The sequence below is a fragment of the Mchenga conophoros genome, linkage group LG1, assembly GCF_057382185.1.
Source record: "Mchenga conophoros isolate Kocher_MC1m ecotype Shallow Benthic linkage group LG1, M_conophoros_male_GT1.1, whole genome shotgun sequence".
Taxonomy (NCBI): Eukaryota; Metazoa; Chordata; class Actinopteri; order Cichliformes; family Cichlidae; genus Mchenga; species Mchenga conophoros.
This window is the reverse complement of record NC_140526.1, coordinates 7,596,567-7,610,864: the sequence shown is the minus strand read 5'-3', so window position 1 is coordinate 7,610,864 and position 14,298 is coordinate 7,596,567. Positions and strand designations below refer to the sequence as shown.

The following is a 14,298-nucleotide window of genomic DNA, read 5'->3' as shown; positions in this document are numbered from 1 at the left end:
AAAAAGTCCCTATGACATTACAAACATGTCTATAAAGCCTCATTAACTCTGAGACTCATCCTTGATTAGAGCCAGCTTTAGGCCAGTGCAATAATTGGCATCCTCCAAATAATTGCAGCAGAGAGTTCTTTACCGAGGTAGGTAACGAACTCTAATCCTGTAAAGTGCTTAATTAAAAGGTGGAAGTAGCTAATGCTACTTACACTATACACTGTACTTACAGTGCATATGAAGAACATGCATGGTCTGAGGTGCGGGTCATGATTGTATGCAATTAGAAAATATTTGGATTAAAGAAGGAAAAGGGACAAGTGCTAGAAGCTGACAGAAACGAAAAAAATCTGGATATAGAATCTGCACACCTTGTCATAAAGTGACTCAGGAATTGTGTCTGTTCTGAGTCATCCACAAAAACAACCCACCACAAACCACCAAACACATGCAAATGCTCAGCCCATAAACTGGTCAGGAGATGTGGTTGGCTCCTGGGCATGTCAACGCTTGAACCTGGACCAGCGGGACCTGAGCCACTGCCGCCCCCTCCTCTCCTCTCCGAACTGCTCTATACGCCTAGATCATCACTAAGGCGCCTTTTTCCTCTTCTACGACGCCAACGCTGAAGAGATAAGCAAACCTGGAGCTGAACCAAAGTGAAAGCTCAGCATGCACAAAAGCCACATTAATCCTATTGAATTCCTCATCATGATCGACAGCCCCAAGTCCATTAATTAATTCATGATCCCTTCTGTGATCGCCCTACATAGCATGCAGCGAATATACAGACGGGTCTCAAATTATGGGAAAAACTCAAATGCTTGAGCCCTGTGGTGGTTTCCATGGGGGCATTTTGGTTGCATGCCCTGGGCCCACTTGTCTTGTTAGAAGGAAGGGTCATTACAAAGTTGTTCAGGGTGATGAAACATTTCTATTCTAATGGGAGAGGTCTTTTCCAGGATGACAATGCTGTTGATGAAAATGATGTGACTCATACGCTACAGCATTCCCTGTCACGAGACCTCAACCCAGCTGAACTCCTGTGGGAGATTCTGGACCATGTGTTAGACGGCTCTCTCCTCTACTGTCATCAAAACACCAAATGAGAGGATATCCTTTCAGAAGAATTATGTTCAGTCCCTCCAGTATAGTCCTGAAGGCTCAATCAGGAGAAGCACTGAAGCTGTTCTGGCAGCACTTTATTAAGACGATTCATGTTTGTTTTTGTTTTTTAATTTTTCACCTATTTGTATAAGGCCTATGCACAGTATCACGATGGCAAGTGTACTCTCCTCTAGCACAGATATTGATTTGTCTTTATGCACAGACATTTATGGATAGCACCCAGTTACATGTTGCATACAGCAACACAAAACAGTCACAAAGACAATTTATATCCGATTCCAAAGGGACAAAAAAGCATTATTATTCTAATTGAGTTCTCTTGAGGATATGACTAAAGAGCAGCAGTGGTTCAGTAAACATGCAGTAAAAAGTAGGACTTCTACAGTAGCCGCACATGTACATTTTCTAGCGAACAAACATACTGAAGAGAAGATTAGCTGGAGGAATGGATTCTGCACAATGATGCAACTGCCAGAAAGGCGAAAAACAAAGCTAACTGTCTGCCTGACGATCTGCTTGTCTCACTATCTGTGTAGACTTACCTTTCATACCGAATTTGGAGCGCCGGCCGTATTTGTTGATGAGAACAAAAAGGACTAGGAGGAGGACGCAAGCAAAGCCCGCCAAACCCACAGCAATGGAAACCTGCAGAAATGAGATGCTGTGTCAGATTCACGCAGCCATCAGAGGAATGTGTTCACATCATAATCCCTTCCAAATTTCTGATCACCTTAAGCAGAGTTTAAGGGACTAGATTTTGACAACTGCTTTCTTGTAGATTACACCAGTGTGGAAGAAAGTTAAAATCTGTCCTGTTTGTGATGTGTTCTGGTTGACAGAATGTAATTTAAATACGATTCTCATCTACAGCCAGACTTACTGTATGATGTGACTCTAAGTGACTGCTGCTGCTCTGGAAAATCCTGCTTATCCTCCTCATCAAAACCTGTTATTTTTGATTTAAACTGAATAAACCAGGATGTTTAAAAATGCAGCACACAACTTCTTTTTATGGGTTTATCGTCACCTACAGGTGATGATGAGAACCACACACAATATTTGATTTTTGCTGCTCTGGATCTTTCATTTTTTTTTAAAAAGTAATTGTTTGATGATTGCATTTTGTATTTTACAGTGAAAATCTGACATTACTCAGTTACAGTTTACAGTCTGGTTAAGCAATTTAACTCAAGGTCAATTAATCCATGTTTATTCATATTATGCCATTTTAAACAGAACTAGAATTTTTGAAACTTAATAATTTGTTAATTAAAATGCACATACAGATACTGTAGTTTTTGTATGGCAATTTCAATATTGAGGTAGCCCAACACTGTTATCTGTAGTCAAAATAATCCCACAAAGAGTTGTGTTGAATCCAATATAATGTTATTAGGTAGACAAAAGGTATATAGCGACACTGACACAGAACCAAAATGAAACTCATGTTATACTGCATATAAATATGTATTTATCTGAACACTGTTGGATAATTTAAGTACGGAAACTGTGTGCCAGTGTGCAACACTGTTTGGCTATGAAACCCTTTGGCCAGAAGTGACCACATAGGTGAGAGTGATATGATAAACTATTGCCCAGTATGGGTAAGCTTGGTAGCCTGGTGCATCCATAGTATTTCTGGGTACATCACACGGATACATTCTAATTAGTACATATTAATATGCAAAGAGAATGCTGTAATTTCACTCATCAAAACTGGAGCATAGACGGGCTTTTAGTACAATTAACTGTGTTCCAAGCCATTATGTCTGTCAGACAACAATATGCAATACAAATACTCGTAAAGGGAGCAACGCCACAAACACTAGCGGAGGCGCTGCCTATAACTAGTGGCTTAGTTGGCACCCACCTGTCACTCAAAGTAGTCTCATCATCAATATGCATAACGTCAAGCTTTAATGAAAATTACTAAAAAGAACAATAATGACAATAATCTGAATAAAAAATATTACTAAAATGTGAAAGGGCGAGCTATAACAAATTTCACCCCCATGTAGTTGTTATGACAGAAGAAACTATCTACAGTGACCAAAACTGTTGATAGCTGTAAAGTTGTAGGAATTGCAATTCTGTCTTGTATTTATATTTAACGAAAGAGCAACTTAAGCAAGTAGAGCAAAAAAAAAAAATCAGAGGGTATTTCTGTGGATGGTATGTGGTTTTTTTAACAGCCTCTGTAGTAAAGCTATAACTGTAACATTAGGACTAAAGCTAGGGACCACATATTTTTCTAGTTTTATTAATTTTCCCTAAGCAAAAATTCTAAAACACCATCAGTGGCAAATTTGGCAGCAAGCAGATGTAGCAGCAGAGACGCAGTGATGTTACTGCAGGGTTTTTTTGATTACAGATATTTGAGCTGGCCATTGTAGGAAAAGCACGGGCATAATTACCGCTAACAGTGTGTCGCTTCCATTAGGATATGACAGGGAAGCATGGATGTACAAGTCCCGGAAACTTTCCACCTCAATAACAGCAGCCATTATTGATGTTATTGGAGTTTCTGCTAGCACATGTCAACATGTGTGCTATTAAAAAAGTCTATTAAAAGCACATTATTGAAATCCAGTGGAATAACTCACCAGCACTGGTTTCAGAAACTGTACAAAATCCCCCACGTTAAATAACATTTCAAAACAGCATCATCCACTGCAGGATACCATCATCAGCATCATTAAAGTCCAAACATATAACTCTGACTGTAACATTGTTTGCTGTGTTGTAGCCTTTGAAGCTCAGCGCTGCATGTCAAGGCAAGCAAATAGCCCTGCAAGGGGTCTTTGACAAATAAAAAGTAGTTTATGCTTGTGTTGAAACACACATCAGCTTTCTGCTGAGACCAGGGGCCCCATCTTTAGCAGCTGTTTCATCAACATCATTAAGGAGAAAACTCACCCCAAATGTATCTTCTTCTGGTGGTCTTGGATGTGGCGGCGTAACTGCAACACAGAAGCACAAAAGCAGACATCAGTGGCTGTGGTAGGAAAAAACACTCTAATGACTGCAGTTTACTGCAACAGTCCTTTTAAAGTAAATATGTATAATGATTTTACACTTCATACTGTGTATTCTCAGGGAAAAAAAGTACAAAACAGCGGATAAAAAAGAATAAGCATTTTTTTCTAATCTGCAGTGGTGTTATTCCACTGCATGAACCTGTTTATGCACCCGTTATCACACTAAATAGGCGAAACATTTACACGGGTTAAAGCACAGCCTAACAGACTCGAATTAGGTGACCTGATGTGCTCTCTAGTATATATAATTGAGAGCATATTTTCAGTATCTCCATGAAGCCAAATGGTGTGATTAATGTTTTCAGATGGGTCTCACTGCCAGCTGAAAATATCCATTTGCAGTTTTCTCATTTGTGTGTGTGTTTAACATAAGCTGCTGGAAATAAATAGTGTACAAATGTTGTGCCTCAAAACATAAACAGACTTTGCCCTTCTTTTAGAAGCATTTTGACACAAGCATGAAGCGTGTCGCCTTCACTTGTTTGATCCATCAAACATTGCTAGAGACAATGTCGGCGACCAGAGTGTGTGTGTGGTTTTTTTTAATATAAATTTTGTGGTGTTGAGTTAAAAGTCTGTAGAGGAACAAATGCATATTCAAATCTGACACCTGTCACAAGTTTCCTACCAAAGCCTGAAATTTGCCATCCAGTCAGACTCAAGTCTCACATAAAAAGTAACAAAAAGACATTGTGAGTTTTTAGAACAGTTGAACAAAGACATGGTCGTGCTTGCACATACGAAAGACAGAATAATTACAACAAGCTGCTTAGCAATTATACACAATTATACAAGCAGAAAAAAATCAAAAGAAGGTAACACAATATTGACTGACAAATATTAAATCAGGTAAAATGAAATCAGCTGAAAAAGGCACAAAAATTATATAGCTGCACAGGACGTCAATTTTCTGTTGTACTCAGCTCACGCTGCAGAAATCCGCGGTCAGCAGGACTAGTTTCTTCATGTTTAAATACTAGATGTTGCACCTATACACACAAGAGTTTGGCATAGAGAGTGTCATGAGACAGAGCCATGAAATGAAATGAACTTGTGCTCTAGTCTGAGGCTTCCAGCCAGGACATCAGAGAGTAATTGTGGGCAAATTAATGGCCACATGGTAGACTGGCTGCTACTGGCTCAGACACACTGAAGTGCGAGTGTGTGTGTCCTAACTACCATCTCCCTCCAAGCCTTCATCCCTCTCTCCTCTCCTCCCTCTGCCCTCCTCTCTCCTCATCACTGTTAGTATCAGCCAGCCTGTCAGTCTCTCTTGTATGGCTGAACTCCCTCGCGCTCTGCTGCCATAATGTTTCACACTCTAAACACCTCTCCCTCACCTGCCTCACTCCCAGAAGCTGCGTGACTGTGTGCATGTATAGCAACGTGATGTCGCCGCCTGCCTCATGCAGCTCGCCGCAGGGTCAGCATCCATCCGTCTCCATCTCTGGCCATGCTGCAGCTTTATAATACATTCCTGATTAGAAAGAATGGCCTCATATGGAGATGGAAGAAGATGCTGATGAAGGTCAGAGATCAGGCGAGCCCACTTTGTTTAACAGTGAGACGGCCACAACAGCCTGAGGCCAGGCAGCACATCGCACATCGGAGATTTATGATGCAGCGAGAGTGGGCCGAAACCATTGTTCCAGCAATATGACTGCATTTACACTACACTGCTTCCCAAACAATCGCACATCAACAGCTAACAGGGTTGGAAATTCACCTGCTTACACTGTTGCTGGTTATTTTTTAAAAACTGAATTATCTATAAGACTCTCCTTTTTTTACTTACTGAAGTGTGCCTATTACAAATGTTTTTATTGTTATTTTCTGGTTTTCATGCCCCAAACTGTTTTCTACTATGGGAGGAAAGGTCTAGAACAGGGTTATCAAACATAAGGCTTGTGGGCCAGAATCAGCCTGGTAGAGACTCCAATCCGGTCCACTGGACAGCTTTGAAAAATGTGAAGGAGGGTATAGATTTTGGACTTTTAACTCTGTTTTCATAAGTTTTGCAGCATTTCCTACTGATAAAGTGGTAAATCTGGCCCCAATGAGCAGAAAAACTCACTATGACAGTGCATGTAATGTTTGGAAATTTGATATTTCAGAGGAAGCTTTGGTTTTTCTCCTACATTCCCAATTTCCTGTAATAAAAAAAGGCAGAGAAGTGTCTGCTGAAATTTGATGGCATGAACCACTGAGAGACAGCTGTCCTGGTTTAGAGACCCAACTAACAGTAACATAAGACATGGGTATGTAAAGAATAACGTATTTGTTTAGTGTATAGAGTGATCATTAACCATGTAAAATGAAATTGGATTTTTTTTGTCTGGGATCCATGATTTAAATAAGGAAGATGATAATGCCATCTGACATTAACAACACAATCAGAAAACTGAATAGCAGCACAAAGTGAACAAATTTCTCCACTGTTACCGAGTCAGTTGTGCTCGTCAAACACAAGTAGTGTGTGTGTGTGCGCACATTTACCAAACAAACAGGAAAAAAACAAAGCTGAACAAAAATTTGACAGGCTTACATTTGAAAATAGACACACTCACCTTCTTCCACCAGGTCTGCAAAAGAGAAGACAGAAAAAGTCACGCTATGTCAATAAATTGACACAAGGTATTAACCTTGCAATATTGACCATAAGGAGAAATTTGCCAGTCTTTGTGGGCTTAGGCCCCCTCCCTGTGAACTCAGCACGAACCGCAAGTGAACAATCTACCTGACTGAACTGTGGATGAACCCTGGCGGCTGTAAAACCAGCAGGGATCAACCGTGCAACCTGTGCCCTGTGAAGGAAGATTTTAATAAAAAGTAAATGCTCCCGACAGAATTTCCAACAGCGACGCAACCTGTGAGTCATACAACAGGTAGTTAAAAAAGAAAAGCAATCCAACAGTGATGCTCACTCCCAAAAAGTGGGCCGAGCCAGCTCTTATGGGAATCAGAGAGTTACTTGGCAGCATTTTATTCTTTCCTCTTTGATTCTTATTTAAATGCAGAGGAATGAAGAAAGGCAATGCACAAACACTGAGCGCTACTATCATTTGTATAAAGGCCTTTTTCCCATGCGTTCACTATCAGTGCTGCCAAATGCACATCACTTGCCACCTAGAATGAAATGTCTATAAAAAGTTGTTATCCATTCACCTGGCTCATCGGGGTTCTCGAGGAAGTGACCATACACCGTCTTGGTGACCGTTCCCAGAGCGTTGCTGGCCTCCAGGGTATAGTTGCCATTGTTGATGTGAGTTGGGTTCTGGAAGGTCAGACAGCCCTCGAGATAGTCCTGGTAGAAGTCCATTTCAGTCCGGATGTAGTCATTTTTAATAATTTCCTTCTGTTTGTGGAACCAGCGCAGCTGGGGCTGGGGGTAACCCCGAACCGTGAATTCAATGCAGGTATCAAGCCGCTGCTCAGGCGCAGCCAGACTCAGGATGACTGGAGGAACTGCAGTGGGAAAGGAGACATTTGAAACAATGAACGCATACCTACACATTCACACATGAAGGAGCAGATCAAAAGTTATTTGCTTATTAAAATCCTCATCAGTCTGCCTGTTTGGTGTTTGACATAATACAAGCCCTATGTGCTGAGAAATTTCCACAGCCCTTGGGGTGGTGAAAACCTGTACTAATTCTCTGAATAACCGTAAAAAAATACAGCAGCATACCAAACAGCGCAGGCTTGTTCTGGGGAACAATGACATTTACAGGCAGGTTTCTTTCCTGGGAGTGGCAATGAGCCTTTTACTGGGTGCTGCATGTTGCAGAAGTACATTGGATTGGGTGAAGAACGAAATATATAGAAGGTCTCTTCGGGCTTGATATAAACTGAAAAATTTCCTCTGCTTAAACAAGCACAGAGCTCCTCTTTCCTGACATGCAGCAACACACCTCTGAATCAACAATGCCGCCAAGCTGAGAGGCACTTTGTCACTTTAATATCATCAGATACATTTCATAAACAATTCACCCACTGATTTGTCTACGTAATGAGTGAATTTTGCTACTACAGAATTAAAAGGAAATATTTGGCAGTCAGTATTACCTGGCAGTGCCTCTCTGTCACCTCCACCGCTCATACGCACACGCGTTCGTGATATCATTGATAAACCTATTTATTCAATTAGATCAGGGTTGCAGGTATGATTTAACGCGGTCATTCAGCCTCACCAGTGAGTCTCCACCTGCAGTTTCACAACCGAGAGTGAGCAGTTTGTCACTGCGATCAAAGAAAGTGATTGCAAAAGAGAGCTGCTTGTCAGATTGTCAACATGTTCCAGAAATTCCCTACCCCGACACTCTCCTAGTGTCAGAAATAGCGTCAATTCTTGTAGCTTTCTAAGGCGGTCAATCTGGCTTTCACACCCACTTCATGTCTTGACTGGCCAGCTGTGCGAAGGTGAGAAAGTAGGCATGGGTTGAAACTTTTCTCTCTTTCTTATTTCTTACACAATCATTTCTGCTATTTTTCATGTGCAACACTGAGGTCAACACTATGGATCCGTTCCAAGAGAGACTGAGTCTTATCTATATCCACGTAGTAATACTTTGTCTGCATCTCTGTGATGGTTGGCCATCCAGTGATGATTTTGGAAGAGCTAAAAACGCATTTGAGCGTAACACAGCTGTAATTGTAAACACTGCAATCATGCTTAATTATTAGCAGTAATACACTGTGACTAATTAATTTGAAATGCCTGCCAGATAAGCTGATAATAAAAGTTACTGTCACTTTCAGCTCTGTCACTGATAGCTCATGTTTTCAATCCAAATGATCGCCCTTTAAAGACTTGAACAAACTATTTATTGGTGTGTGAAAGCCGTCATTTAAAAAAAATTGCCTTGGTGACAGACAATAGTGACAATGAAGTCATTCAACTGAACTAAAGGCTACGGCTTGTGTATGTGCGAATGGGATGGTGTGGGGGCGTGTGCAGAGCTGTGATTTTGAGTGCAACAAGAAAAGAGAACAGATGACAGTAAAGAAACAGAGGAGGGGGAGGAGGAAGGAGTGAGGGTGTCTATAGAACTATACAGCCTAAAGAGAGAAAAAAACAGACAGAGAGGAAGAAAAAGAAATTTTCTTGTTGATGGACAGTTAGTGACTGATCCATTTTCCCCTCAGCTCGGCTGTCAGCTCAGTCTCGGTCAATACAATATAAGTCATTACTGTGCTACATAGCAGTCTATAACTACATGGTGCCCTTGTGGTGCTCATACAGATGACAAGCTTTGATAACTACATGCGTTTGATCAGCAAGAACATTGAATACAAGGCTAGTTGTAATGTTATCTAGTGGTAACACTGGTGGTGTATTTCAAATGCCATGTTCCAGCCTAACTACAGATACGACATCGTGGCTGGCGGTGACAGGGGAGGCAACAGCTTCGTGGGACAGATATTGCTTCATATTCCCCGGGGCTAAAGCCCATTGCGATTAAGTTTAACCTGTTAGAAGCAGCACCTGTACATGTAGAGTCACAGCAGGGATTCAATCACATAATTTCCCCATTAATTATCCTTAATTAGAGATTACGCCCTGCTCTACCTGTACAGCTAATGAGGGAGCAGAGCTACTAATACAGGTGTAAATTAGTGCCATACTCTTAATAGAGAGCTACACTTTGGCTACGGCACTAAAGGAGGAAAACATGTGAGTCCACGCTGCTGTAAAGCAGCTATTGTTCCACACAGCAAAAGAACAATGTGCCTGCAGAATTTGCATTGTGTTTAATTACGGTTTCACTAAAATAGGGAACTCATCTTTGAATGCAGAGAATGTCACTTGACGGCTGGTAATTTCGCTGTCAATCAGATTACTCCCTAATCAGAGAAGCAGTTTAAGCTATTTTATGACATTTCCAGAGACAATAGGCTGCACAGGGGAGGAAATGTAATTACCATCAGAGCATGTGGTGAAAAATTAATAAGTTAATTTGCAGCACCAGCAGAGTGTCAACAGGAGAGAAAAAAAAAAGCCTGGGGATGTACATCCATAGACTGTCCATGTGGAGGAAACCCTGAAGACTACATGGTACAAAGTCAATCTGTCATTCTAGCATGGTCCTTAGCAAGCTCTGCTCCAGTAGGGAGTGTTTGAATTGGTGACAAATCTCCCCTGTCCTGTAGCATGATGCATCACAAGCAGCTACAATAGATTGAGTTCTACAAGAGGAGGCTTGCTACAAAGAGAAGGATGTCAGGCACCTTTGATTAATACTGGCTTTGAATACACTGTCCCAAATCTGCCCGGGGCCAATCCACTGGGTAAACTTATGTAAGAGCTCAAGTATATACTGTAACTCATGGTTGGGATATTAGAAATACGTTGGAGTGGTTACCAAATCATTGCTTTATCATAGCTGAGGGTGAGACTCCTTTCTCCTTTTCTTTCCACTCAGATCAAGGCAGAGCTTTCATGTGGGCTGGAGGGTACATTCTTGCTAATTAGCTACATCAATTTCACTTGGTTTGTAGCTGTGCAACACCTCATTGCATTCTAAATGTACCTGCATAATTTGGCTGTTCTGCTTGATAAAGAAGTTTTTTTCCCCCCTGTTTTAAATTATTCTCTCAGACAGTCAGTGTCATTAATACATGATATATTCTGTCCCCAACATAAGCCCATCAAAGCTGCCATGAAAGACATTTTATGCACAAAAAAAACACCAAGAATTCTTGGCTCCAAGCATTCATACTGCCCACACTTGATTTAAAGTTTTAATTAAAATGAGGTATTTTATAGAGCAATTTATTATATTTTTGCGTTTTGGCTGATTGAGCATCAGAACAATTCCACATATCTTTGCATTTTTATTAATCCACAGTGTTCGGCTAAGGAACTCCTTTTTCAAAATGTATAGGCTCATATTACATACATTTACTGCATACATATACATTTAATGCTTACATTTATTCATTATGTCTTAAAAAAGATAACAAGAGCAGTATTACATGTGCTATACACTTATTAGTCGCTACAATTTTAGGACTGGCACAGAATTTACTATCACATCGACTATTATGTGCTATAAAGTTTCTGCAATAAAGCTGCAAACAGTTCAAATGCCATTTTATCGCTGATACTTTGAAATTTTCTATCTTTTAGTAAACTGGATTATTAATTGCACCAAATCTCGCAGATTTTTACCAAACCATGACAGTCCCCAGACAAGCTGATGGCCTCCAGTGTAGATAAACCACTTGCACAGTGGTAGGTAACAAGATTTCATTCCAAGTAATCACTAAACCAGCAGGCTTTACTGATTAATGTCTTCAACAACAGAGCAACATAATTCCAAATTTTAAGCATCTGAGTCTTTGTTAGAAGATCCATGACAAGTGAGGAAATAAGATTTAATAACCAAGAAACAACTACTGAGGGACACAATACAAATGTTATGGTGACTTCAGTCAAGTGTTAAGTATTCCTGTTATAGCTGGGTTAATTGGGGTTGTTTCCCTCTAACTGAGCAAACAACATGATAGATTAACATTTTTTTCAGCCATGCTAGCAGCATGGCTTTGGGCTCACCACTTGTGTCCACACGAAAATATCTCATTGACTGCTGGAGGGATGATAATAATTTTTTGTACAAAAAGAGTACTGCTGAATATGATATTTCCCAAATCTTTCATCTTCTGCAATCTTCAGATGGAACTTACATTCTGATTTCTTAGAAACTGACAACTGACATTCATGTTCCCCTGAAGATCATATAACAAATTTTTTCCATTTTAGTTTGCTTTTCAACATCCCCATTCTCATCGGACGCTCTTTGTCTTGACAGCTGATTATGGAAAGTTAGCATGCTGCCACAGTAACAAAAACAATCAAAAACTGTGAAACGCTGTCAAAACTTTAGCAGGTTAAAGTTAGCTGCCAAAAAGGTTGAAGGCTCTTATACCATGTTTTCATCTAGTACTGACATGTTATCTCTATGTAGAGAAATTATCTGGATTCCAGCATTTGATTCATGGTTCTTTGCATTACAACTTATATTCTGTATGTTGACTGACTTTACGGATTTTAATTATCTGCTAATCCTTGATATTTACAACCATATGCATTTCTGAAAAAGCATAAAGCTGATTATGGTTAGACTATTTTTTTCCCGCAAATGCAATTCCTCTTCTGCTCTCCACACAGACTGTTTAATGGCATACAAACCCTCTACTCAAGTGTTATTGGTCAAAATTACTCAGACTAGTGGACTAAAAACATAAACAAGGAAGCTTAAGGTACTATTTTTTACACCTTGCCTACAGATTCTGTATATTCATATGCAGATATCTGCTTATTGAGATTGCACCGCTGTCTCTCGCAGGTGTACAGAATGGGTTTGTTGCAGTGTTGTATTAAGATTTGCCCAAAGAAAGATTATAGCAGCACTGCCTGTTACCCCATGCATGTGTCGTTCCTAATATGCGAAATATGGGAGGCAGATCATTGATTGGATCAGGAGTTAATCAGATGTTGTGACCCCATTTAAACTGCAGTGAAAACAATAACCAATCAGGCAGAAATTCTGGCAGAGTTAGGTGACCTGTCAACTTACAGGGTAGATTTGATTTCCTAAGAGAAGAGGCCATGCTTTACAGAATACTTCTACATTTGGCTTAGATCCGAACACAGTGAGAACCTGAACACCTCCAATTTTTGGACAAAACTTCAAGCCTTTAGCATTTGTTTCAGTTAAATGATCTGGCTACAGATCTTAATAACTGAAAATGAAAATTAGTCAGCGTAAAAGAAAATCAGCATGTCTTTTCACTGTAGCAACACATTTTCCTTAACATTTGACATAAAATCACTGCAAATTGAAAGCAAAGGCTTAAAAAAGAATTAAAACAGCCCTTATGCTTCTTTTTTTCTTAATTGCTCTATGTTCTTGTTGTCATTGTTTACTGGTAATATTTTTCCACAGTGTGCACACAGTATATTCATCTTTTTTAAATAAAAACTGAATGCAGTTGTGATTCTTAATGTCCCACCATTAACCTCGATGATATTAAACATAAACAGCCATGCAGATTATGATATTAGTCAAACTAATTAGTCATAATAGGCAACTATTTTATTACAACATACTTACCTTCACTTAATATGGGCAGCATTAATATAGACTATGAATGGCAAAGTACTAAGGCAATAATTTTCTCTTTATGCAATAATGCAAATGTGCATAAATTAATGTGTCAGTGTGTTTACAGTGGGGCTAAAAATCTCCTGCTACAGTGCCTGGACGGAGTTTCAATAGTATTTAAATCACAGGAAGCGTCCAACTTACACTGTACATTGAGCTGGATGGAAGAATTGGTCATCCCCACCACGTTCTCTGCGATGCAGGTCAGCTGGAAGTTGTTGTCATCTCGGCTGATGTTGAAAAGAGTGAGGTTGATAGAGTGGATGTTGGGCCAATATACGTTTGACTAAGGGAAAAGTATGAGAGGCACAGAGAAAACAGAGGCATTTAGGTACCTGAAGGATATACTGTACAGCAAATACCATTATACCAGTGGGTTTTAAATCTTTAATTACTTAATTAAAATGAAAGTTAATTATTCATTAGTTAAATTCCTGTGGAAGGAAACGTAATAAAGTCAAGAACTACTTGATACCTGTGGGAATTAATCACTTCCCTGTCTGATTTCACTGGCATAGATCTAGCATGGCAGGAAGAATGTAAAGAGCAATATTATCAAATTTTGCAGTACCTGGACTAATTACCACCCTGCTTTTCACCATTAGGAATCTAATGGTGAAAAGCAATCATGCTTCCTTTCTTGCTTTTAGTTGTTCAGGCTCTTACTCCCAAACACTTCACTCATCCCGAAACAGCATCCTTCTACCCTAAAACATCAAGCCTGAGGCTGAAGTAGCTTTCATCTGTAAAGTCACTGCAAGCATTAAAGACACAGATGACAAATACAGTCACACAGCAATTTCAGAGACTCCTGTTCTTTTCTTCCCTGGGGCCTTTCTCGGGGAGCGAGATTAGTCGGTTAACAGGCTCACCGTGGGTTCAACCCAGGCCTCTCTGTCACAAAAAAGTTGTTTGTTTTGAGCAATTTTGATTTTTTTCCCCCCAAATCTGATAACCTTTACTGCACATCTAAT

The 14,298-nt window shown here is 40.0% G+C and overlaps 1 protein-coding gene across 3 annotated transcripts in view; it reads right to left on the bottom strand.

Annotated features, from left to right (window-relative positions):
* ntrk3b (neurotrophic tyrosine kinase, receptor, type 3b) overlaps positions 1-14,298 on the bottom strand; it is a 225,691-nt gene that overhangs the window by 95,282 nt on the left and 116,111 nt on the right. The window contains exons 7-11 of one of the 3 annotated variants that reach the window (XM_085243837.1): positions 13,469-13,610; positions 7,323-7,622; positions 6,725-6,739; positions 4,036-4,079; positions 1,662-1,764 (exon numbers count right to left, since the gene is read on the bottom strand). In XM_085243837.1, coding sequence (XP_085099963.1) covers positions 1,662-1,764; positions 4,036-4,079; positions 6,725-6,739; positions 7,323-7,622; positions 13,469-13,610 — 604 coding nt within the window. The remainder of the gene's footprint in view (positions 1-1,661; positions 1,765-4,035; positions 4,080-6,724; positions 6,740-7,322; positions 7,623-13,468; positions 13,611-14,298) is intronic. The other 2 variants (XM_085243919.1, XM_085244004.1) reach the window with 2 other exon arrangements.